The sequence below is a fragment of the Gasterosteus aculeatus genome, chromosome 14 (assembly GCF_964276395.1).
Source record: "Gasterosteus aculeatus chromosome 14, fGasAcu3.hap1.1, whole genome shotgun sequence".
NCBI classification, from domain to species: Eukaryota; Metazoa; Chordata; class Actinopteri; order Perciformes; family Gasterosteidae; genus Gasterosteus; species Gasterosteus aculeatus.
The window spans coordinates 9358822-9385047 of NC_135702.1; the positions used below are offsets into that span (position 1 = coordinate 9358822).

A 26226-nucleotide genomic window follows, 5' to 3' on the forward strand; every position below is an offset into this window, starting at 1 on the left:
GGTCGTTGACCTCATAAAATCTACGACTCCAATCTGTGGATTCCACAGCGCACAGTCATAAGTAACTGCCACCGCGCCCTCTCTGGTGCATCCTCGCCTATCTAATGACATGTATAGCATGACATACCTCCACCAATGCGTTTCTTCCTATCCCGGGAGGTTCAACTCACTGTTCTCGGTGTGCTACACTATTTCCTTTTAAGTCAACTTGCTTCTAGGGTGTTTCTGCATCCTGGCTCCTATCACTGAAATCTTGTGAATACCTGCTACCTTTTTCTGCCAGTCATGAATGCAGATGGACAATTGATAGCAGGCTGCAGCTGATGAAGGCAAAACTAACACATGAAACGTAGAGTAAAATGGGCAACAAGCAGGAGACACCAAACTACTAAAACGCCATTGATAACTCAGATAAAGAGAGGAATATGTGATGTGGTTAGCTATGCTATTTTATGGAAGTGAATCTCTTTTCTTCCAAACACTTGAAAACAAGTTCTCTCTGAGTGTGAACATTTTTCAAATTCTTTCTGACAAGATAAGCAAATGCACTCTTTGGCCCGAGTATGTAGACAGATACTTGTGTGCACCTTTGGAACAAAACATGACTGTGAAAAACAATCAAGAAAATATTTTTTTAATAATATATGTTGCATTCATTTCTAAATATAAAATAATTTGAATTTTTTGATAAAGTTTGTGGAATGTCTGTTCCTGTTTCAACAGGACAATCCTCACTCCTCGTTTTTTTTTTTTAGAACTGGGCCGTACGGAGCTCAGACTTCAACCCAATCCAAAACGTCCGTCTACGAGCCTTCATCGCACAACTTCGGTGACCGGCCAACATGTACGGCAACGTGGCTTTATTCTCAACGCTGATATGTTAGCGTCAGTAAACTGGTAATAATTGTGACGGCCTCTGTGTGGTTCATTGAGGCCACTCTGTGGGAGTGATACCTCTCACGGGTAGTAACCATCTTTGTCCGGAGTTGACGGCAGATCTGGAGCACCTGGGAGCGGTGAGCCAATGGTGATGAAGCCCCACCTGATCGGACTACACCTCTCGCTCTTCACCGCAATCCAGACATCAACCATGGCCTGATCACCCTGCTTGATTTCATCAGTTACGCTGCCTCGTTCCCTCTTTTGGCATGGCCCTTGAGCCAGGTTGTGACATAATGCATTGACTCATTGCAGTAGAGTGAAATTGATAGAAAGCCAACAAGGGGAAAACGGAGATAGAGACGGGCTAAAGTGGACAGATTGAGTAAAATAACAGATTGAGTGAGGAAGACTTCTTTCAGAGAATATGCCGGAAGGCCGACTGGCTGAAAGGGGAGATCCAGATCTGCTGGTCCGACTGGAAAGGCCACAGAGGGTGTGGTCTGCCACGAAGAGGATGTCAGGTGCGGTGAAAGACAAACAAAAAACAGAAGAGAAGAGAGAAGAGAAGAGAAGCAAAGGGGAAATACCGGAATAAAAAAAACACAAAGAGCAGTAAAAGCAGTTTTCTGGGGTCCGGCGCTGACTGTGAGTACAGACTTCAGTAACACGTCTACCACCAATGTGTGTTGAAACTTTGAAAGTGTGACATGAGTGTGTATGAGTAAAAGAATGAGAGATTCAGAACTACACAGTAATGTGATGTCAAATTCCCAGTCAAAGATTTTCTTTGTTGAATGAATGGTTCTTTGCATCGACAGCGACTGAAACGAGACCATTTTGTGGATCCAATACTTATAAATCAGGACTACGAAACTGCAGGAATAAAGATGTCAGAGGTCCCTAATATTGAACTCTTTGTTAAGGTAAGACCTTTTTAAAAGTTGTGATGTGTGTGTTTTAAAAAGAAAACTGCTTAAACTCTACAGATGTCTACTTCAATGTTTTACTTTTATCGGTGTTTAACAGCCAACATTTAAACCAAATTATTCAAACTAATGTATAACTCAATTTGTAGTTTATATCCCTAAACCACTGTCTTAGTAGGAAAAACAAGCATGCAAAAAAACAGAAAAAGGAAAGTTAATTTCTTGGTAAAAGTGTCAGCTTATATATTGTTTTTCCTTAATGTAGCTTTGAACTTATGAATACTTATGGAGCACAGTAGAAACTAAAAAGAAGCCTGTCCAGTTTGGAAGCCTTTGTCCTGCCCTTTAAAAAATGTGATTGCACCACAAATGCCTGACTCAACCATATCAGACTGCAGTGGTAAGTGTTTTAATACAACAAAGACACTATCTGAATACTGGGTCATTTAATCCGGGTGAAAAGCGTCCTCAACTCCCCATTTTAAGTTCCCCAGTGGTTGGTTTGAACTGTCGGAGCGGGCCTGACGGTATGCGTAGAGGTAGTCGCTATGTGGTTGGAGACATTACACTCATGCTGTTGAAACCAACCCAGCGGTGTCCAATTTCAAAAACAAGACTACTTCTGATGTTTTAACATCAGAGAGCCTGCAAGCCAGGGGGAAGTGTGTTCATAATGGTTTGTCTTTGTGTCGGTCAGGCCAGTGTTGATGCTGACAGTGTGGGGAACTGTCCTTTCTCTCAAAGACTCTTCATGATTCTTTGGTTAAAAGGGATCAAATTCCGCCTCACAACTGTGGACATGAAGAGGTAAGAAAATGTCCTTTTCCCCAAGTGAAACGTATCGGTCCTGTTTTTGAGACATGTAACATCCGATGAGCTGGAACAAGAGACACACACTCTTAACAGTCCGAACACATCTGTGGCATTTGCATTGAAGTATGTCTTATTGTCCACAACACATATGTTGTTAACAAGAGTAACAGTTAATGTGGGGGAAACAAGACACAAGAAAATGCTCATATTAAAAAAGGTTTAGAAAATAAACTCCTTTCGAGTGTTCAATATTTCATTAATCTATCTGGAGTGCCGGGTCTGCAGGTGGACTGCTTGGTAATCTTATTTGAAGCTGTGGTTGTGGCAGGTCTATGAGCAGCGTGTCCACCTACCTGGCAATCTGCTTATTGCGTGCACTGATTTGACATTATGCAGAATCTTCCACCAGACACTTGCAAACCACTTGGCAGCAGTGAGCGGGCGTATGTTTACGAACACAATGAAGAGTTTATGGGAGTGGCTTTGGCGAGAGCTACGGGGGAACGTCTGACAGCTTTGCAGACTTGGCGACATCGTCTGACGATTTAGTGACATGTCAAGGTGCGCGCTGATTTAATAACTGGAGGAATTATAATTCTAAAAGTAATAGTAAAAATTGTATTGAGAGACGATATAATTGTGAAATGCTTCTTGAGTAAATCGGATGACAGAATGTAAGTTTGTAAAGGGAATCAGAGAAAGTGAGCTCTTTATCCCTTTTGTGCTCCATATTTATTTTGCATGACCACCTTTGGTGAGCTCAACTTGTTCGTTGTTGCAGGGCACCTGACGTGCTGAAGACTCTGGCTCCGGGCTCTCAGCCTCCGTTCCTCCTCTATAACGAAGAGGTCAAAACAGACACTAACAAGATTGAGGAGTTCCTGGAAGAGAAGTTAGCCCCACCGGAGTGAGTAGACCATGGGATGTTTTCTGTCAATTCTTTTTTTTTTCTTGAAAAAGCAGTAAATATCCCCTTCATTGTTGCACTGACACGCCGTTGTCCCAATGGCAGGTATCCAAAGTTATGCTGCAGATACAAAGAGTCCATCGGTGCCGGAGATGACATCTTCCGGAATTTCTCAGCATATGTAAAAAATCCTAATCCTGCATTTAATGAGCGTAAGGGCATTGGTTGAATATTTAAAAAATAAATGTACAACCATTTCTGTTTAAGACGTAACCACACAAGGGAGACCTTAAGGATAAAAAACGCATTTTACGCTCTTTCAGGGATAGAGAAAAAATTTCTTTCAACTCTGGTTAAGCTGAACATGTACCTGGAGACTCCTCTCCCCTACGAGCTGGACCAGAAGCCAAATGCCACGGAGTCCTCACGCCTCTACCTGGACGGTGACACCCTTACCTTGGCAGACTGCAACTTGCTGCCCAAACTCAACATCGTCAAGGTGGGCAGATTTTACACAGTTTGAAAACTTCCTTTCCATCGTTGGGACGGAGATACACAAATGTTGTGTCAGATGGGTAAAGATGAATTCTCATAATGAGCTGTGCCTGAAACGGGTCTCCCGGCAGGTGGTGTGCAAGCAGTACCGCGACTTTGACATCCCCAAAGAGCTGAGGGGTCTGACACGTTACCTGAGCAACGCCTACAAAAGAGATGAGTTTCGTCACACCTGCCCTCGTGACTCTGAGATCCTCATCGCCTACCAAGCTGTCGCAAAGTACCTGAACAAATAACGCATCAAGAGGGAGAGAGGAAGCAGTGGAAGTGAGGACCAAGAAGAGTAGAGCGAGAAACGTGGAGAACCACAGAGAAAAGTTGACAAACTGTAGGGGAGAACGGGGGTGAATTGTGAATTGCGCATTAACAGTCATTAAATTGAAGCTTAAGGTGTTGGCTTGAAACGTGTATCCCTCCCATTTACCTTCCTTAATGTAACAAAAAGGTGATTAACTATCAAAGACACGCTGACACATTATGACAACCATGACGAGGATGGTTATCACACTGGGGGGGTTGGTTGTCACAAAGATATTACAATGGTATGGGAGAACTACATTTGAAGTAGAATTGCATTGATGAGTTGACAAACACATGACTCAATATTATTTGACATAAAGAAAACCAACACCCCGACTTTAGCCGTCTTACTCCATAGAAGTGTACGCAAGCTCTGATTCCAATCCCGGACAATTCCAAACCAACATTTGAGAAAAGGCGCCTTTTGGTGGCGAGATATAATGAATGTGACAGCCAACCCACGCGCTCCACTACGGGATGTATCTCTGGTTTGTGTCTAGATGAGAGTCTGGACAGTGAAGGCTGATTGGTGTTTAATGTCATGTTCAACAATTAACATTCTTTAAAAAGTATTATTTTCATCAATTGGGTTTTAATTTGCCAACTGCTCCTTCAAAGCTGCTTACACCTTGTATATCTACTGTTACTGCAAACTCTGACTGTACTGCTTTATTTAACCCCAAGAGTACGAAAGCAGTGTAAATCCCTGAGATTGTTCATATCGTATCTTGTTGTGCGTGCATATTTTGCATCCAAGCAAATGCATGATGTTGATTGCAATTTATTGATGACATGTTGACATTAAATCCTACATGACTTAAGATGACATATCTTATGTTTAAAATGACTGCTGTAGAAAATTCTAAACAGCTGTGGCTGTACATAAGGCAGATTTAGAAGCTATTCTTTGCTTTCAAAGTGTCTTTTAATGGTATGTTCTTGAACAAGAAACATTATTTCTCTTCCTGAAAATGAGTTCACACCCTTAATTTTTTTCAGTCCATCCTGTTTTTACCATTTTGAGTGTGTAAATGACAATGTACAGTACTGGTACTTTTTGCTGGTGCTGTATCTCAGTATAGACACAGTTATGTTTAACATTGACATACATTGAATCTAGGTCAATTACATGAGAAGGAAGAGAAAAGTTGGTTGTATGAATACTCTTGAATGCAAAAACAATGTACATGTAAATGTCAGGAAGTGTGCAATATTATGTGTTTAAGAATAGTAAGTAAGGAATGCAATAAAAAAGCTTTTAAAATTACATTTGGTATATGTATTATATATTCATTAGATTCCCACTGATCTGTTATTTAACATATGACCAGCATTTAAATGTTGTAACTGTTTCAGGCGTTAATTTGACCTACCTACTGAACAATCACATAACTAATGAATGTGTCTCTTTTCAAACTTTAAGTAACTTAGCTGAATAATTGTAGTGGAATCAATAATACTTTATTTTCCCCTTAAAAGAAAGATAAAGTAGCACATGTGAATACTACAGTACTGTAAAAGTGCAACCCCTTTAGCATTGCATTTAAGAGCAACAGCTGAGCAAATGTACTCACCATCATTTGATTTTATAAAATTCACACACTTTCTTTCTTAACGTGTTCGGAAATATACAAACTACAACCTCCGCCTGGCAGACGCGCTGAATGAGTTCTACTGCAGATTTGATAGACAATGTCCTGATTCCATCCCCCACAGCTCCAACCTGCCCCAGTCCCCCAGCCCATCAGGGGCTCCTGCCTCTGTATCTCCTTCCTCCCCCACCTACTCTCCCACCAGCAACGACCCTCTCTATTCTGGAGAGAGACGTTAGCCGGCTCTTTAAAAGACAAAAACCTGGCCTGGACTCCGTCTCTCCCCGCACCCAGAATTATTGTGCTGACCAGCTGTCTCCGGTGTTCACTGACATCTTCAACACCTCCTTGGAGACATGCCGCGTACCAGCCTGCTTCAAGGCCTCCACCATCATCCCTGTTCCAAAGAAGCTCAGGATCACAGGACCCAATGACTACAGGCCCATGACCTAAAAAGATCGTAGCCGACCCCTCTCACCCCGGACAAAAACCTGTTTGTGCCCTTTCCATCTGGCAGGAGGCTGAGGTCCATCAGGACTAAGACCTCCCGCCACACGAACAGAGCCCGGTCCCCCACTGACTGACTCTGACATTCCACCGGTCACTTTCTTTCTCGCTGAACACGTCACCTTCACTTGTCAATTTTACTTTTCACTCTCTGTTCGCTGGTGCGCTTTATTTTTTATTTTGAAATATTTTTAACTTTAACTTGTATTTCTTTTGTTAAGCTAAGCCATAGCCTTATACTACTAATCCATAGCATTATATTTGATCTTATTCCTCGTGCATTGGTGTCTTGTCGTCCATTGTTGTACTGTCGGCTGTTACACACCAACCGCCAAGTCAAATTCCTTGTATGTCTGACATATTATGGCAATAAATGTTTCTTGATTCACGTTACAATGGTACAAAGGACCTCGAATGGGATTGGTCCGTTTCTGATTGGACGAGCGTTTCAGACGGTTCCAAGGCGGAAGGAGTTATCGAGAGGTCATTGGTGTACGCGTGACGATGGGCGGGGCCAAGCAAGTGACACACGGCATACAGAAAACTTTGAGCAACATGCTAACTTTGGATCTGTAAGGCTATATTACTAGCTTGACGCGGCATGTCAGAATTGCTCGAAAAGTAAGTACAGCCTCTTCTGCCTGAATTTCACAACGCGTGGATGTGATGTCGACTTCGGTGGTTTATAATAGCTGGCAAGACGCGGCTGCTAGCCGGTGTTGTTTTTAGCTAACGTCAAGCTACGGCTAACTGAAAACAATAGCGGAGACCCGCAATCAACAACAGCCGCTAATTGTCCACGGCTAATCGCACCAGCTTGCCACGTCACGTTAGCTTCGCCACAATTCGCTCATCAACGCATATTCAAGTGACGATGCGAAGACAAGTGATGGGTGGCGGAACGTTAATTTACGGTTTATTCGCAAATCCGGGTTCCTCTCTCCATAGTTCCCGTTCATCCCCCTTAACAACCCGTGAGCCTCCCGCGACATAACGGCGCCGTGCGCGCGACGCTACGCACGTTTAACCGTTTACTTGGTTCGCAGGCGTGAAGTAAACGAACGTCCTTGTCTCCCATTTGATTGTCAATATGTTTTGTTTTATTTTAGCAACGCTTCCTGTCGGTTTCATTCACTCAATAGCGGTTATTCCATTGCGAATGCCCTGTACGTGACAAGCTGGCTGCCTTTAACCCTCCAACGTGCTGCTGCTTTACAGGATGCAATGCAGAGCAGAGGACGAGGGAGACCTCTGCAGACTGGCGAGGGCGAGTTCAGTAAGCTCTGTTGTTTCTTTCTTCATCTTCTTCTTTTATACCATAACACACACAACCACCTGTGACCTGTCGGGATTCAATAACTTTTGCTGATCTTACTTGTGTGTGTGTGTTTTTTTTTAGCTGCTGTTGAACAGAAAAAATGAAATCAGCGCGCGGCTGCAACAGTTTGTGGAGGAAAGGATGCAGACCACCATGGTAAGAAACCACAAGCTACTGTGACAAACCAGCGGGCTCTGCTGGCCAGATTGGGATATCTCTATATTAGTAATAGTTTGGGGGTTAGTTGTGGTAATCTGGATTCCCAACATTTTGTAATTCCAAATGATTGGCCCCAGCACTCTTAAAACAGTGGGATTGAGGTTGACACAGCGATCGATACCTGGCGAATTATAAAGCCATGTCAATTTTCACTTTATTGCAACTATTAAAAAAACTTTTTCCCATTCATGACTCTTCTTTCACAGCTCTGAGATAAAATTCATGTAAAACATTAGATCGTTTAATGTAATGAATATTTCCAACAGCTTTGATCTTCAGTTAACTGGCTAACACTGTGGCTGAGCATGTGTGTATTCATCATTTCATCAAAAGCAAAGAACTTGTGCTGTGTCCCAAACAAAACAACATTGTGTTTGTTTCATCCAACACTTATTTCCAGTTCCTGTAGAAGGTTATTGTCAGTGTTTTCTCAACATGATCCATTTTTCCTGCTCTACCAGTTTCTTTGTTTTAATTCCATTGCTGGCCAATATTGTATGACAACAGTAGACTCAGTTTATGTTTTACTTTACGTACCGCTTACAGACATACTGCATACTTTGTTTAGTCTCTTTTCCAGTGTAAATGCAATACTTTGCACATTGGCACTTTGCCAAGCTTTGGACTTTAACACATAAGGTTACTAAACCAGCAGATTAAACATCCTTTTCTGTGGGAAACTAATGTCCCTTCTCATGTGTCTTTACTTTCACTCCAATACACTGCTTGTCTCTCTTCTAGCTCACCGGTGTGCTGATTGGAGCAGCAGTCGCCGTCTCACTGATCGGTATTGTGGTGCTTTTCCTTTACAGGAGATTCAAGCTCGCTCGTGAGTCCTCAAACTTCCTTGTAAAGTTCATACTTATTGCAATGCTATAGTACATATTGGAAAATATTTTTCTGTTCCCCTGATTATAACGCTCCTCAGAACAGTATATTTTATTTATAGTTTTCTTTAACATGTGGTCTTAATGTGCTTTTTTTTTCTAATTCTATGACTAGGTGCAAAACAGCCGGGTGTACCTCAGTATCGCTTCAGAAAACGAGATAAAGTGCTTTTCTATGGAAGGAAGATAATGCGAAAGGTTTCCCCACTTCTATTTGTCTCGCACTCCTACACAAGTATTTACAGTCTGGTAGACTCCTCATCATTGTAAGGAAATTGCTTTTGTACGCACTTAGGCTCCACAAGCTTATCCTTGTAATACACAGATAGAATAAAACACAGACGTAAGAATTTAGCTTACTAATTTCAGGTCCTCAAAATTATCTCTCTATGTTTAATCGAGAACTTCGGCATTTTTTGTTGTATCCCCTTTAATCATGAGGTCAACAGTTGTGTTGTATAAATACAAATACATGTTTCCGAACATTTCTTTTGTGTTTTGTCGTTCTAAGGTCCAGACGCTGTCATCGATTCCTCCCAACTCTGCCTCAGTAGCGAAACAACCGCAGCGCATCCGCAAAAGAAGCAAAGTTCTGAACCTAGCTAGCAAGTATGCACCATTTATATCCTTTTTGTGTCCAAACGAAACCTCGAAACAGTTTTTCAAATTTGTTTAGTCGATTGATTAGTAAAATTTCCTGGAGTCTTACGTGTCATGGAAATCCTGAAAAACGGTAGACCGATTTTACACCGACCTGAAAGGAAATACAATACTGGTAACTCTTGTTTTATATTGAAATATTGTCCTAAGTAGGGAAGGAACCAGGTATCAGAGCTTCTCAAAATAAGCAATGTCTCAATGTGAAAGGGCTGAGTTTTGTTCAGGATCCCATGAACTTTTGGTATGTTGTGAAAGTTGTGATCATACATCCCCATGCTGAGACGGGCAGATTGGTTTCCAACACATAACGTAGTCCCAATTTGTTTGCCACTGTTCAATTTGTCAGCATGTTTGGATCAGTTGCTAAAGTGGAAATGCTTTCTAGCTTGTTTCACTTACAAAGGTTTAAGGCACATGATTGAACTCTAAATAAGAGCAAGTGTTCAAATGTGTGTTCGCATTATTGGGAGAGTTGGATAACAGTCAATTGGAGGATGCTGGAATATGTTTGTGCATGGTGCCACCCGTGTCTTTCATACAGTCTTGATCAAGGCCTCGACTTCCTCGAAAATGATCTCTAGATGAGAGTAGGAACCCTGAATTTAAATAATTTTGTACCCGTCTTTAGAATCCTAAGGATCGGCAAAGATCCTCCCACCCTGCAGCCTAAGGAACCCCCTTCCTCTCTGCTGGAGGCTGACCTAACAGAGTTTGATGTGCAGAGCTCAAACATGCCCTCCGAGGTCCTCTACATGTTGAAGAATGTCAGGTTGACAAGAATACTTTTTTTTTCTTTCTGACAGATTTTAGCTTCCCGTGCTTTCCTCAGTTTTCATAACGTGTTTATTCTGCAACTTGTTTTAGAGTCTTGGGTCACTTTGAGAAGCCCCTGTTCCTCGAGCTGTGTCGCCACATGGTGTTTATCGAACTGCAGGAGGGTGAAAGTCTTTTCCAGCCAGGAGACAATGACGATAGCATTTTTGTGGTCCAGGATGGACGACTCGAGCTCTGCATCCACGAGAAGGTATGTGGATATCATAAATAAATAAGTGAAAAAAGAAGTGTTACTCAGAAGCACATTAACACTTTGCATTGTGTTAGGACTGTTTGAATGTCATCCTCAACCTCACACTACCCATAAACAAACATAAACACCAGAGAGCAGTACAGCATCATATATCTAGATGCAGTCTGCTGTTAAAATGCTGAACAAGCAGAATAAAAGTACTATCTCTCCACAGCTTTTTATATCTATTTAAATGTTTTTCTGCTCTTTCTGTTTTTAGGATGGCACTGAACCCGTGGTGAAGGACGTGCTCGCAGGGGATAGCGTCCACAGCTTGCTCAGTATTTTGGACATCATCACTGTGAGCTGCTTTTTTTTTTCTCCATCCCATCTCTACACTGTTCATATCTCCATCGATGCCTATCTCGTTTCCAGGCACTTCCTTTTGTACTTCCTGGTCAACTGAAATGGTTCATCATTAAACCTTTAAATCACTGTGTCAAACCGTTTTAAGTATTTAATCACCTTTTTGTTCTTCTTATCAGATGTAACATTTTAAATGAATAGTTCAGATTTAAATGCTACAACTACAATGTATGAAACTCAAACTTCTAGTTAAGTCAATACCGCAATTCATTATGTATATGAGGCTCTCGTGAAGGCCCTCTTTGACCTTGTTTCTTTTCTCGCCATTTCTGTCACCTTTTCCAGGGTTATCCGGCTCCATATAAGACCGTGTGTGCACGGGCTGCAACTCGCGCAACCATCTTACGTTTACCCGCATCTGCCTTTGAGTCCGTGTTCGAGAAGTACCCAGAGACACTTGTTCGCGTCATTCAGGTAACCGATTGTTTAACCATAAATATACAGTGTGTAGTGTTTGTTTTTCTTTGAGACGCGTTCTTATTACTGGAACACATAATTATGAAATTAAACATGATCAAATTTAAATGTAATCACAATCTTATATATATTATCTGTTGCGCTCTGTGTTTCCTTTTGTGTGTTTACAGATAATCATGGTGCGCCTCCAAAGAGTCACCTTCTTGGCGCTGCATGACTATCTGGGCCTAACGACGGAGCTCTTCAATCCGGTAGGAGGGAAATGTATTAGTTCACGCGCGCATACAGTCAAACAAAAGCGGCCCGTATTGAATACATAGACAAGAACTGAAAGGCACGTACACCCTCTGTCACTCATACAAGTTCATTTCACACCACAATGAGCGTATTATAAAAACATATTGTTGTTCCTTCATAAAGCTCATTTTAAAATGAGTAAAATCTATTACAGCCCCAGGGAAGAAAACAACTTTTAAACCTGGCCTGCCTCAGACTTTATGATGATGAACCTACATAAACTATTTTTCGGGGGAAATGTGTGCTTTGCAAATATTTTATTATTATTTTTTCTCATCACCCCAGTTATGAGCTTAATGTGTGATTTTCCCCGGTGCCAAAACTAAGTAATGCAGGAAATATTTTATGGTTCTGGGAAAGGTTACTGTAGTCCTGACTAACTTATATGGGCACTGTTGTTATTTGTTTTGCCGCCTCATTGACAGGAGTCTTGGGCGGTGCCCTTGTCCAACATAAACAGTGTGATGGCCGATGGGACCACTATGAAGACGACTCGTCGCTTGTACTTCCAGGACGAGTTACCGACCGGGTTAACGGAGAGCTCCTCAGAGACAGGTCACATGAATAATTCTAAACATACAACACAACACTGATGTTAAAAATTGCTTTGTGTTGAGCTGATTCTGTGTATCACTGTTCAATAAGCAGATGGCATAAACGACAGTCCTTCAAGCAGCCACAGGAAGCTGCGTTCCACCTCGATGCCCACCGACTGTTCAGGTGGGTCACTGACTCTGACATAAGCGCTCACCAAATAGCATACATCTGCACTAATGTCCTACACTCACCGATTACACAGGAAGGCCACACGCACGGATACAACATTTTTTGATTTGCAGGTAATGACCTGAACATGGCTCGTGAGCGAGCTCGAGTCGCTATGGATGAAGCTTCAAGTCCTGTGACTCCCAAAGTAAGACTCTCCTGCCACGTCACCGCTTTGTCTGCGCATATTTACAACCCAACATCCACTGCCACTTATGCGGATGAACTAAATAGCAGCAGCATAAGTCGCTCTTTCTGTCTTTGTAGTCAAGTCTGAAGAAAAGCGTGACAGTGCAGCAAATCCCCACCGAAGTGTTTCACTGCACCGACAGCAGGGAGCACTCTGATTCCACCAACTGCAATAAGAGTGGCGCAATCCTCCAGGCCGCTAAGAAGGACCTGCTAGGAATCATCCAGCTGCAGGTAATCATTTTAATGATTCATGTTTTCAAAGAAATATTTCAAACATTGACTTTTGAATTCATCAGTTTAATAAATTGAGACCTGTGTTTCTTTTGTGAGTATTAATGTGTACATGATGTTTGTGTATCTATAGTGTTGACAGCCCTAATATGAACACACATTTTGTGGTCAAACTTTGTTTTTTCCTGTTGCAGAACCCCAGCCTGCTAGATGGCAGAGTGACCCTCCGTCAGGTCAAAGCTGGCGCTGTGGTGGCTTGTCAGGGAGACCAGGTTAGGAAAACAACTTGCAAAGCGACTATATCCTTCTTTTTTGTTTCTGACAACTATGATTAATTATTTGTAAGGGTTTTGGATTCCAATGTAGATATATTTGGAGGAACTTTTTTGATTTGATGTGTGAAATTTGCTTTGTGGTTGCATCAATAGTTGACAAATTTACTGTATTCTACCACACAAGTGTTGTCCTCCACTGGTCTTAATTGGACAGCATTTTCCAAAAATTTTCCTAAAACACTGTCCTGATTTAAACTGCACAAATTATACGTTTTTTCACTTCGAGCTCGAGTCAGTGTGGTCCATTGAGCTGCACATGTCTTTCTGAAGATGTAGCAAAACATTGAGTATTTCTGTGAAGAAATAGCTTGTTTCAGTGCCATACACAAAAATTAGATACTTTACACATCAGCTGTAATTTTTTTTAATCCATAAATCTTATTCATAACAATAATGAAACAAGAACTCATTAGCGTGTCATTAGCACACCTGAATGTTGTCAATCACCTTCAGACTCCCAGATATGTGCTCTTCTCTCTTCATGGTGCTTTAGGAGGTGAGCATCCAGTTTGTGATCTCCGGCCTCCTCCACGTTTACCAACGGATGATCGACCGCGAAAAAGAGACGCGTCTGTTTGTGACGCACCCCGGAGAGCTGGTCGGTCAACTTGCCGTTCTGACCGGAGAGCCCCTCATATTCACTGTTCGAGCCCTGCGCGACTGCAGCTTCCTCTCCATTTCCAAAACCCACTTCTATGAGTCAGTCACACGGACATCTCTGCACTCACCCATCCAAAGAGCAATTTGTTCAAGACATGTAGTCTCAAAGTCAGAGAGGAAAGTTTGAGTGTATAACGGATATTGAAAGACTCACAGAATTCATCCATATTCTAAACATCTAGATGAACGGCAGGATCTTCAAACAAGTGTTTTGTTTTAGACTTAAGTTTTCAACAAGAGTTAATGCAGTTGGACTTCAACCCATGTCTCCTTGTTGAAAAATATAATTTATTTTTAATATCTCCCGCCGCTCCCTATATGACACATTTCTATAGTACATTTGAAATGCAAAATAAGCCATCAAATTTTGATTTCCCACGTTTAACCAAAGGGATAGTTCCTGTGTTTGGGCGTGGTAGTGGTTGGGCTGACACACGTTGACTAAACAAAAACGCAAGCAATCAAAATAATCTGTTATTCCTCCTCAGAATAATGCGCGTGGAGCCAAAGGTTGTGCTGAATGTTGCTCACACCGTGGTGAGAAGGATGTCGTCCTTCGTCAGACAGATAGACTTTGCTCTCGACTGGATGGCTGTGGAGGCGGGCAGAGCCGTCTACAGGTACTCCACTCGTAACCTTGTACGACTTGGAAAAATAAGTCTTCAGAAGACGGGGTCAACTTTGTTGACGTACACATTTATGTGAGAGATTTAAATACATTTCTGTCACTTCCAAAGTCAAAAGTGTTTTCATATTTGTTGTGAATTGAAGTTGTTTGTATATTTATCAGGCAAGGAGAGAAATCCGACAGCACTTTCATAGTGCTGAGTGGTCGACTGCGCTCTGTAATCCTGAAGGAAGACGGGAAGAAGGAGCTCATAGGAGAGTACGGACGCGGCGACCTCATTGGAGTGGTAAGGACCGGGATGCTGAGGGGTGGAAGGAGGGGGAGGGGGGGGGTGTAAAATGCAAAAAAATATTTATCTTCACATAACCTATTTACTGTCATTACGTTCTTCAGAAACCCAAATGTTGGACTAATCTCACAGCCAATAAACAAAGAATAATAATGAGTATTTAGTGAGAAAAAGTGACCAACACCACCTGCCAGCCAGCTGAAATTTGATTTTAAACAAAGAACAAGAACATATTTAATCTTTATTAACCATGACATACTATTCATTATAGTTAACACACAGCTACATTAAGTTATTCAGGATACATCCTGAAAAGAAAAAAACACAATCTGTCTATTCTGGGGGGTTTCAAACACATTTAAACTCTCGTTTGCAGGATGGAGGCATAGAAAGACAAACTAAACCGCTATGCAAAGTATCTAAGCTCAGTTGGAGTCCTCATGGTGACTCTTACTCCCTCCACCTGGCAAATCGGCACCACCTGCACAGAAGAATTGTGTAAATTAGAAAATAAAGCATTGACCGCTCTCTCAAATCACTCCATATCCTCAGTCATCACCATAATGCCATATAAAAACATTGGTTGGTAAACCAAATATATTTGCCCTGGCAGACGTACGCAAGGTTTTGTAAGTGAATATATTTTTGGTGCATCTTTCAAGGCAAATATTTAGTGTTTATTCCATGTACTATTTTATAAATTAGGGACAGTTTGTGTTTTTCATTAACTATCGAAAGCAAACCTTTTCCTTAGTAAGTAAACAAAGTTATGTGTCCTCTTGTTTGCCTGCAGGTAGAGACCCTAACCCATCAGAACAGAGCCACCACAGTGCATGCTGTACGGGACTCTGAGCTGGCAAAGTTACCAGAAGGAGCTCTCAGCTCCATCAAGAGAAAGTTCCCACAGGTAGGATGAACCTCAGTTGCTAAAATACATTGTAGCTGATGTGAAAACACCATTGATTTTCAAAGTGGACCTTTTTGGAGACCAGTACAATCAAATTCGATTAGTTAAAATTAGTTGATTAAACCTAACCTCCGATCACGAGTACATGGCCATTGGTGTGGTAAAGGGTTCGCAAAATGTGCTTTTCTTGCGGTTTTGAGTGTAAAATACTTAATCACTACAAACTACAGTTTTAAGCATCGCTAAAGGAGGAATGAGTGAGGAAATGGCAGCCGACCGTCTGATGACGAAACACCGAGCCTCTTATAAAATGTCCTCTCCAGGTTGTCACCAGGTTGATCCACTTACTGGGACAGAAGATCCTGCAGCAGGTCAACGGTCCTCTGACAGGTTTGGAGCCTCTATGTCCCATGTGCACGTGTGTTAATCTCAACCCGCCGATGACTGGGGCGTTTGCTAATACGCGCGCATGTCCCCAGCTCGCAGTTTGGCCCTCCACACTCCTGGCAGTAAGTGGGATGCAGGAAGCCAGGCCTCCAATCTTTCCACTGTGACAGTCCTGCCGGTATCAGAAGAAGTCCCTCTGACGGCCTTCACCCTGGAGCTGCAGCATGCACTCATAGCAATTGGTAAGAAAGAGAAATGCAGAAGCTCAAATATGTTCCTGATTTGTGTGTTTTGCTGCTACACTTAAGGTCCTGGATGTTCTTTGTAAACATATGGCCACCGTTTTTAAAATTTGAATTAGACACCCGGCACGTGCTGATAATGATCTTCTTATTGACTAACTGCTGTAACCCGTCACATACAGGTCCTACTCTTCTGCTCACCAGCGACGTTATCAAACTGCGGCTTGGAGCTGCAGCACTCGACAGGTATGTTTGGTGGCTGAAAATTTAGAATTTTCAATATTGCATTCAACACCTCCCAAATAATAAAACCATTCATACTACTTATTGGCCGATTTCATTTTTTCCTTGGGCTCTTCATCTTTCTGACTTATTAAATTCTGTTTAAGTTTGCTTTACTGGCACAATAAAGAGCTCTACTGCCTGCTGCCAGCAGTGGCCGTCTTTAATGGACTCTCATCCTCTTCAGTGTCCATGAGTATCGTCTGTCCAGCTGGCTGGGCCAGCAGGAAGACCTCCATCGCATCGTTCTTTACCAGACTGACTACACGCTGACCCCGTGGACACAGCGGTGCATTCGTCAGGCTGACTGCATCATCATTGTGGGAGTAGGGGACCAGGACCCTGCTGTTGGGGGGGTGAGATGAGAATCCGGGTCAATGGTAGCTCTGGGTTTAGGAATTTTTTTATTTTGATCGGTGTAGGGTTGCTTAACACAAGTTTAATCATTAGCTTGTTCTATTTGAAGAAATGTTAAAGGCCCATCAAAAGGCTCCAGAAATACATTTTATTTTTAAAAGATATTGTATCTGTACTAATATTCATTTGTCGCTACACAGGATAAGCAAGTGATTTGAAGAAAATGTTCTGACATCTGGGCTTGCTTTCTTCCCTCTAGCTGGAGCGCATGTTGGAAGGAAGTGCAGTGCGGGCCCAGAAGCAGCTGGTGCTTTTGCACAAAGAAGACGGCCCCCCACCCAAAGGAACTGTGGACTGGCTCAACATGCGGAGCTGGATCTCCAGACACCTCCACCTCTCGTGTCCCAGAAGGGTCTTCTCGAAGCGGAGTCGTCCCAAACTGGTAGGATGTAGTCATTTCTCATCTGCAGACAAAAACACATTTGTCTGTCCCATTCAGGCTGCTTTCGTCCCCTCATTTAGTTATTTCAAATTCAACATAATCATATTATTCTGATCCATTAAATTCTTCCTCACTCTTTCCTGCTTTTATTGCATTGATTTGACTCTCTTCAGTTGGAGCTGTATCAACGTGTGTTTGAGAAGCCAGCAGACCGTCACTCCGACTTCTCGCGCCTGGCTCGAGTCCTTACAGGAAATGTTATTGCCCTCATACTGGGAGGAGGAGGGGCCAGGTAATGCCACCCAATCTCACATCATACTGTACTGAAATCTAGAAAACCTTTTCAAATACAACTCCTCCTATGGGTTTAGTGGATTTCACAATTGTCAGAGACTGACTATAATCATGAAGCTTTCCTATTCAGGGGCTGTTCCCAGGTGGGCATAATGCGAGCTCTCTGCGAAGCCGGCATCCCAGTGGACCTTATTGGTGGCACCTCTATCGGTTCCCTGATGGGGGCACTATATGCCGAGGACCGCAGCCACAGCCGCATGAGGATGAGGGCCAAAGAATGGGCGATGGTAAAAGTCTTCGTCTTGCAATACATCCACATGTTAAACAGCTGGAGGCACTTACAATTTGATCACACTTAAACCAAAAGAACGGTGATACTGTACATGTGAGATCTAATTACTATAAGATGGATTTGGATTTTGGAGTCATTTCCGAGGATCCGAGAACATGAACCTTGAGCATCTGCAGATTTCAGATTTTGGAGAAACAACTTTGACCAAAACCAAATGTTTTTATTGGGATTGTTTTGTAAACTTCAACAGTGAATCCTCCAGTTTTTTAAAAGGAATATTTTCCAAGCAATTAAAAATGTTCTGCCTGAGTCCTCCTTGTGAAGGTGGCTGGGTCACTTGACTTCTATTCTAACCTTTTTATATTAAGTAAAGGCTGTGTGATGCAGAAATCCCTGAATGATTTGCACATTCAGCTCATGCAGTTATTTTGTAGTTGTCATATGAACCATGACTGCTGACTTGAGACACCTGCTCCGTGTCGAGGTCTGCAGGCTGAACATCATTCGTCCCCCACAGCGTATCAAGACCCCCCTCTTTGGACTCTGTCCTTGGTTCTGAACGTCTCTACAGCAGCGGCTTCTTAGCAGTTTTAGTATTTCTAGCTTAATACTAAGAACAAACTTTTTATCAAACAAATAAAATGTTGATGCCTTTTTAAGAGTGAATTTGGGGTTTTACGAAGAAAATTCTGATTACCTAGAAGAACCTACTTATTCACACTTCAAAGAGATTTGCTTGAGATCAAACTAAACTTACGTTTTTTGTTCAGAATAGAAACCATTTTACCTTTTTTTTTTTTTTGTCCTTTTTTCCGGCAGGAAATGACATCCGTGTTTAAGAAGTTCCTGGATTTGACGTACCCAGTCACCTCCATGTTCTCTGGTGCGGCCTTCAACTCCAGCATTAGCAATGTGTTCAAGAGCAAACAGATTGAGGCGAGTTCCCAAAGAGCTACTGAAGAATAGACATAACCCACGAATTAGTTTCAGATGGAGATCGCGCAATGTGGCATGTGAACTTATTGTTGTCATGTTTGTAACGTGTGTGCAGGATCTACGGATTCCGTATTTCAATATTACGACTGACATCACTTCCTCTGCCATGAGAGTACACACTGATGGTAGGTGCAGTGTCATTTAAAAAATAAATAAAACTGTTCTTGTTTGTTGAAAGTATTCTTACCTAAAGAAGCCACAGCAGTAGGTGAATTAAATCCTTTTTGGCCATTTGAGGGTCTCTGTGGCGGTATGTTCGTGCCAGCATGTCGCTGTCTGGCTATCTGCCTCCGCTCTGCGACCCCAAAGATGGCCACCTGCTGATGGACGGAGGCTACATCAACAACCTGCCTGGTGTGTTACTCTGCTGACTTCATTCCTCTCTTAGTGGAATACTTTTACTACTCTACTGGAATACTAATACTTCTCTTAGTGCCTTGAACATGTCGTTGCTTCCATTTCAACACTCATGTAGGATCTGTTCTTCTGTCCCACCGTTGTTTCCTCCTCGTCTCCCAGCTGATGTGGCGCGCTCCATGGGGGCCAAAGTGGTGATCGCTATTGACGTGGGCAGCCGGGATGAAACCAACCTCACTAATTACGGCGACTCGCTCTCCGGCTGGTGGCTGCTATGGAAACGCCTCAACCCTCTAGCTGAGAAAGTAAAGGTAATGAATTGATTAAAGACAAAAGACACAGACCGTACAAGGATCCGTTTTAATACCAAATGTGTCCTATGAATGACGATGAGGGCACGTCTGTGGTCTCACGTGTTGAACATGGCAGAGATTCAGACTCGGCTGGCCTACGTGTGCTGTGTCAGACAACTGGAGTCTGTGAAGAGCAGCGACTACTGCGAGTACATCAGACCTCCAATCGACAGATACCGAACACTGGAGTTTGGCAAGTTTGATGAGATTGCTGTAAGTTTAAGCAACAAATGTCAGACAATTCCCACAAGGTATTCTGGTGTCTCCTAAATGATGTGGCAGTGGAAAAAGTAATGGTGACGTGCAAGTATCTCCCTGACGTAGGAGGTGGGCTACCAGCACGGAAAGACTGTCTTTGACGTGTGGATCCGCAGTGGAGTGGTGGACAAAATGTTGAAAGACCGACACCAGGAGGAGTTCCACAACACCCAAAGCAAGAACAATGTAAGGGAAACACAAAAGAGGAGGAGCCAGTACAGAATGGATCTATTGTGGTTTTAAGTATAACCATAGATTGTCTTCACTACTATCTTTTGAATCCAGCATTCATGGACAAATCAAAGCCATTTAAAAACTTAACTACAAAAGTTTAAATTAGATAGTTCTTACATAATATTAATAATGGTGTCACAACATGAGTTCTAGATGACTACCCATCTAGGTAAAAAAAAGGACTCGAGGATGGCAAGTTTGCTGTAATCTTATTGTGCAGTCCATGTTTATCATCAACATGGGTATTCTACGTGTTCTGTCATCAGCAGGCTCATGTTCGGCCTTGGCTGCACTGCCGCTAGAGTAATAACGCTAAAGCTATGCAGCAGTCTGCTCTTTAAGTACAGAAGAAAAGATGTATTTTACAACAGATCCATTGTCCTGCAGCAATGGCCCATGTTAACAGGGACGGCTACAGAATGATGAGATATTTTAACAACGCGGGGAGGAGGATTAAGAGAAAAATGGTATTGTTGATATTGAAATGAGTTTTGAAAATGGATCCAAACTGGAAAATTAACCTGAAAAATGATGACAATGGGAATGTAGTGAACTATAGTCATGCACTGCGTTTTGAAACCGTCTTGGACTGAATTTTCATTTAATAGCTATCCCACATAGTCCGTTCTGTTAATGATGTTTCTATCTTTAGGTGCAACCTGCAGAGGAAATAATGCTTCTCTGTGATGGATTCTACAGTGTGTTCAGTAATGATTCACATAATGCTGAACAAACAAAAACAGGGGGCAGCAATTTAAAAAAAAATAACATACAGGAGTTAAGATCCAGAAAGAAGTTGGTCATTACATTTTTAAATTGGCAAAAAACTATCGGCACAGTACAGGCAAAACTAATTGAACCTCAGTCAATTTTAGTATTACTTTAATGTTTATAAACGTGTGTGTCACAGGTGGTCTCATGTCCCAATGCTTCCTTTACTGACCTGGCGGAAATTGTGTCCCGCATCGAGCCCGTCAAACCTGCTCTGGTGGATGGTAAAACTGCTCTCACACACACACACACATTATTTATTTTGTGCACAATTTCTGGTGTAATGCATGTTATGGTCTTTCTCTCCTTTGCGCCCTATTATTTGTTTTAAGATTAAATAAATAAAACATTAAATGTTTCTAAAACCGTACAGGCAACAAATAGACCATAATGTTATATTATTTTTGATCAGCGCTGCCTAGCAACAACGTTTGTTTGTTGTTTCCTCGAGCCGTTGTCACGGGTCAAACTGCCCTTTGATTTCCTGTAATATCGTCAATGCTTCCTTTTTCCGAACTGTTCACCTGCGAACCCTCATTCCTCCTCCGCACACCACGAATTATTTACCCACAATTTGCTGCTTTGCTTCCTGTTTTCCCGCGCCTTCCTTTCATCAGAGGAGTCTGACTACCACACTGACTATGACGAGGAGGCAGTGGAGAGCGCTCTGTCTGACATGGAGCTATACAATCGCCCCGGAGAGCACACTGAGGGGGAGGAGACTGCTGACACGGTGTGAACACTCGGGGGTTTCTGTTGGGTTCAGCACTTTACGGCTCATCCGTCTTTTTCCTCTACTTAATATCGTTTTTTTGCATTATTGGGTGCACTTTTTTTTTTTTTACATTTCGACTTTGCGAAAGTCAATGTAAAGAAGGAGAATAAAAGCATTGTTTGAGGTCCTGCGGGGCCTCCAAAATACATGACAACTAAAGTTGCAAATAAGCATATTTATATATATTTTCCCCCTTTGTCATTAGATCAGAAATCATTCAAATGTAATTCTTTGCTGATACTTTACTTGTGATCATCAGGATGAAGAGCTGGAAGGGAGACGTGCACAAGACACGGCCTCACTCTCCAGCAGCCGTCCCCTGACTCCCACAGTCTCCGACAGTCCGTCAAGCAGACAGCCCATTAAGTGAAGACCAGTCTCATGAGCTCAGTCCGATCAGGTCTTCACAATTTCACCTGCCCGTTTCGCCCAATTCCGTCCCACATGACTGAAAAAAAACTTATCTGCTGCCCTTGAGCCTGTCAGAATGACCGCATTCACCACGCTGGCCTCGATACACAGGAGGGCTGACAACAGGCGACACAGGCAGCGAGTGTGACATTTCCTCAGAAATCCAAACACTATGCATTCCTCTAATCCAAGAGCAGCTGCAAATCTGATCATTTATTTCAGTGACAGCCAAGACTACCTTGTAACTTTACATGACTCGCAACAGTCCAGTGCAAGATAGAACATTCTATTCAATGAAATATGTTAGATTTAACCAGCTGAGAACTTTTGGTTGATAACACTCCGACAGATGAAGAGTTCCAGCTACGTTTCAGATAGTTAGTCAGTTCATTTCAATTAGAAAACAACTTTTTCTCACTGTTAACTGTACAAAGTGGTTGTTTGGAAATATATTCTGGAGACTTTTCCACACACAATGTATAAAGATTACAAAACATCTAAAGTTTGCCCTTTTCTTTTGAAATTCAGATACAAACACAAATTATCAACTTGACTAGAAACCACGACGGCCGTAGGAAAGGCGCTCAGTGGCTACTTCAACAGGTACATCGGTACAGTCAATTTTTACAAATTCATGTTGTACAGCCCAAATTTGCGTAAGTGGGCTTTCGGTCTGTTGAAGATGTGAGAATTAAATTATATTTATTAGAGGTCACAGGTGTTGTTGTGCTGGACTACATTATATTACGGGGTTTCTCTGTACATACAATACAGTCCAGGACAACACCACCACCACTCGGACAGTGTCAAGGGCACAACAGTTGTATTGGCGCAGACCTGAAGAAGTGGCATTGCACTTGAAAAATCCCAAACTTTTTGTGTTTTTAACATTCAGTCATAATCTACATTTTAAAATCCGAAAGGAAGCAAAACAAGCAGCACGCACTCCTGCCGCGGCTGTCGCGCAGCTTTCGGTGTGCCGGGGAGGGAAGGAAAGATCGCAATGCACTTCAAAGCGCTTGTTACCCGCTCAGCTGGCGAGAGAGCCCCCTCCCATCTGTTATCAGGACCGGATTTATCAGACAGACAGCGTGGATCTGCTGGGAGAGCCCTGAAGCGCTTCTCGCGTCACTACAGCTGAGGCACAGGGACGTGTTGTAACAGAAGTTATTTGGCTTGCACACGTTTTTAGTTTTTTTTTCCCTCTGATTTGCAACTGGCATCAACATTATCCGATGCCAACATATATTCAAAAAGGCAACTGCAGATTGTATTATTTAACCCAAGTATGTAAACGAGCTAGGCCCTAGGTGATTTTAAACACAAGTTATCTAGCCTTGTTTAATCTGCCTGTGTCACTTTTAATGATTTTTGTCTCAACTTTATTCACAACTAGAGCTGCATATTTTCAATGTTAATGTTCGAGTGATCCATCTTTTGGCATATTGTGTAAGGAAAAGTGAAAAATTGATTAAAATTTCTTAGTGCCCAATAACTATCAGAGCCCCAGCAACATTTGAGGAGTCTTTCAAATGGTTTCAGGTATAATTTATCAAAATATATACATTTAAAAACAAAACTTTTTAGGGTTGTTATGCAATTTCCTGTTGCTTGGAAGCCAACGCACATTGAAATGCAACAAGCCAATTTATCCGTCTGCCTCCAATAATAAGGATATCAATGCGAATTCTTTAATGACATTTTCTTTTCACTTGACAAAGCCCCCTGTGAGCCTCACAGTATGAAGCTGTGATCTCCGCTGATACTGGTGCTACGGTTCATGCTGCCTTACACGCGTACAGAGAGAAGAAACCCTGTGATGCGCATATGGTGGTTTTTTTAAAATGCAGATGGAATGTGGGAGCGAAGCAGACGTTCGTAGTTGACCGATGAAGTAATGGTGTTTTGTCGTACCTTTTGGGTGGTTTCCAAAAACCGAGCACAATGAATCAATGTTGTCTGGCAGAATGAATGTTTTACTACTTTATTAAATGGGACATGGTAATGGATGAAGTGCTGATGTAATGTGTGGAACTGTGCCATAAAGTTAATGTTACAAAGCCTTAGATGACCCGTACGGGAGGGAAACACAGTCCAATGATGAATGTTTACCGTTAAGCCTGCACTGTATTGCATCTACTTTTCTATACTTCAAAGAGTTGTTGATAATCAATAGTTACTAATAAAAGTTTTTTTGTGTCTTTCATTTTTACGTGCCCGTAATTTCAACTTTAATGTGCAATTAATTGTTTGGTCTTCAAAACATGGAGAAAAAAAAAAAAACTCATCAAAATGCCTTGCAGAGCTCTAACACATAAGGGGCACATTTTAGCAGAGATAACTGATCCGGGAGAAAGTTTTATTTAATACATAAAACCGCATAGTTCAGTTCTCAGGGGGCATTTCCAAAAAAGATCAGATGGTATTGGCCTAAGTAAATACAGCATCATCTAAAACATCAAATGAAGTGGTGCTACTTGGTGGTTCGATTGTTAAATGACTTTGTTGGCGTACCTGAAACCCTCAATAATGGAAATAGATATAAGGATTACTATTCAATAATATTTCAGTATGTCATAAAAATGGATTGATTGATATCAAAAGTAATTTAAAAATGGTTTAGTACATCCCAGAAATCCTTGCATAGTATTTCATAAAATGTCACACTATGGCATGTCACAAATATACATAGAGATTGTCGCAGTTGGATCAAAGTTTTAGAATAATGTCATAAGCAAAAATTGTATAATATGTTAGAGTGATATAGAACACAAAAGTCTGTAGGATCTTCAGAATCACTGGATGATTTCTAAAGAACGAGTATGATGAATAACTGAAGCGCTATTAGACCAGCAGGCTTGTTTGTGACAGATTAACACACACACACTTAATCCCAATCTTTTGACGTGTCCTATAATGAGCTTTTTCAATCCCCCGCCCTCCCTGTGGAACTGAGGCTTGCATCGGCTAATTAATGAGCACCCCGGGGGGAATTTAGGTCACAAGGAGGGAGACGAGAACGAGGAGGGAATAATTGGCAGCAGCCTCGATCAATACATCACAGTGAGGACGGCAAAAAAACGGGTTGAATGAGTACAGGCTCCCAGGATATTACAGTCTTTTGACAGAAAAGCAAGGTTGACGATGTACAAGTGGCTGGGGGCGAGTTGGTGGGCGACGACCCCTTTCAGAGCCACTATTGGAAAAATGAGTCAGGGGGAAAAGTGGTGACAAGAAGCCCTCAAACAGACAGACCTTGATCCGCCGGAGGAATATGTAACCAGCTCCACACCGCGCACCTCTTTCCGAACACGCAGGGCCGCTCTTCCGTTGCTGTGACCTTCCGTGCAGGAAGTGCTTTTGGAAGGAAGATAGCTGAGAAAAGGGGCACTTTGGTGCTGATGCAGTCCCAACTAATTGAACCTCGGATGTGGGTTCAGGTTCGACTTTACTTGGCACTCTCCACAAGAGCAAAGGAACCACTTCGGACTGATTTTGAAGCCTTGTGGCTGATTGTGGATCATTGTCCTTACATTCACTTCTCTGCCCCTGAGTACAGAGCATCCATACGTGTAAACCTTTCCCCCTCCGTAGGTCCATGCCACCAGTGTCAAACTCAATCACAGAGAGGGACAAAACTTAAAAGTGGGAGACTAGTGGCCATGCGGTTGCCACAACACCAAAGTTATGACTTTGATACAATAATAACAATACCTGCCATAAATATCACGATACGATACTCAATACAATACTCGTCCTCCCTGCGATCCCTCGCTGGGCCTCCCCGTCTCCTCCACCGGAGAAGTTGCTAGATCCGTCGCTAGTAGCGCTTGCAGTGCCTTCTGGGACGTTTAGAATCAGCCGCGTGCGTCCTATTTGACCGGCTGGGCCACTTATAACACACGTGATATTTACTCGCGGCCGGACATAATGGAGTTTGACACGTCTGGTCTATGCTCTCAATACCGTGAGAGGCTTTGTTCCACATCAGAAGCAGCAGCAGCGGAAACCTGCACTAACAGGCTCTCAATAGGTTGGATTTTTAAGACTTTGCTC

At 42.3% G+C, this 26226-nt stretch overlaps 2 protein-coding genes across 2 annotated transcripts; both read left to right on the top strand.

The window, feature by feature from the left end:
- Positions 1 to 755: 755 nt before the first annotated feature.
- Positions 756 to 5650, top strand: clic3 (chloride intracellular channel 3). The gene is made up of 7 exons (XM_040198140.2): positions 756 to 1527; positions 1701 to 1805; positions 2506 to 2615; positions 3403 to 3528; positions 3634 to 3740; positions 3852 to 4027; positions 4155 to 5650. The coding sequence occupies exons 2-7, from the start codon at positions 1770 to 1772 to the stop codon at positions 4317 to 4319; spliced, it is 720 nt and encodes a 239-aa protein (XP_040054074.1). The 5' UTR covers positions 756 to 1527; positions 1701 to 1769; the 3' UTR covers positions 4320 to 5650.
- A 1284-nt stretch (positions 5651 to 6934) lies between these two features.
- Positions 6935 to 24376, top strand: pnpla7a (patatin-like phospholipase domain containing 7a). The gene is made up of 36 exons (XM_040197811.2): positions 6935 to 7103; positions 7701 to 7758; positions 7882 to 7956; positions 8761 to 8848; positions 9022 to 9104; positions 9418 to 9515; positions 10195 to 10335; positions 10431 to 10590; positions 10853 to 10933; positions 11284 to 11412; positions 11586 to 11666; positions 12138 to 12267; positions 12361 to 12432; positions 12552 to 12625; positions 12745 to 12900; positions 13095 to 13172; positions 13729 to 13934; positions 14384 to 14515; positions 14686 to 14809; positions 15606 to 15719; positions 16043 to 16109; positions 16199 to 16348; positions 16531 to 16594; positions 16818 to 16986; positions 17247 to 17429; positions 17603 to 17721; positions 17854 to 18010; positions 18835 to 18951; positions 19067 to 19136; positions 19249 to 19365; positions 19531 to 19679; positions 19782 to 19934; positions 20046 to 20165; positions 21124 to 21208; positions 21602 to 21717; positions 22019 to 24376. The coding sequence occupies exons 1-36, from the start codon at positions 7084 to 7086 to the stop codon at positions 22127 to 22129; spliced, it is 4047 nt and encodes a 1348-aa protein (XP_040053745.2). The 5' UTR covers positions 6935 to 7083; the 3' UTR covers positions 22130 to 24376.
- The last annotated feature ends 1850 nt before the right edge of the window (positions 24377 to 26226 follow it).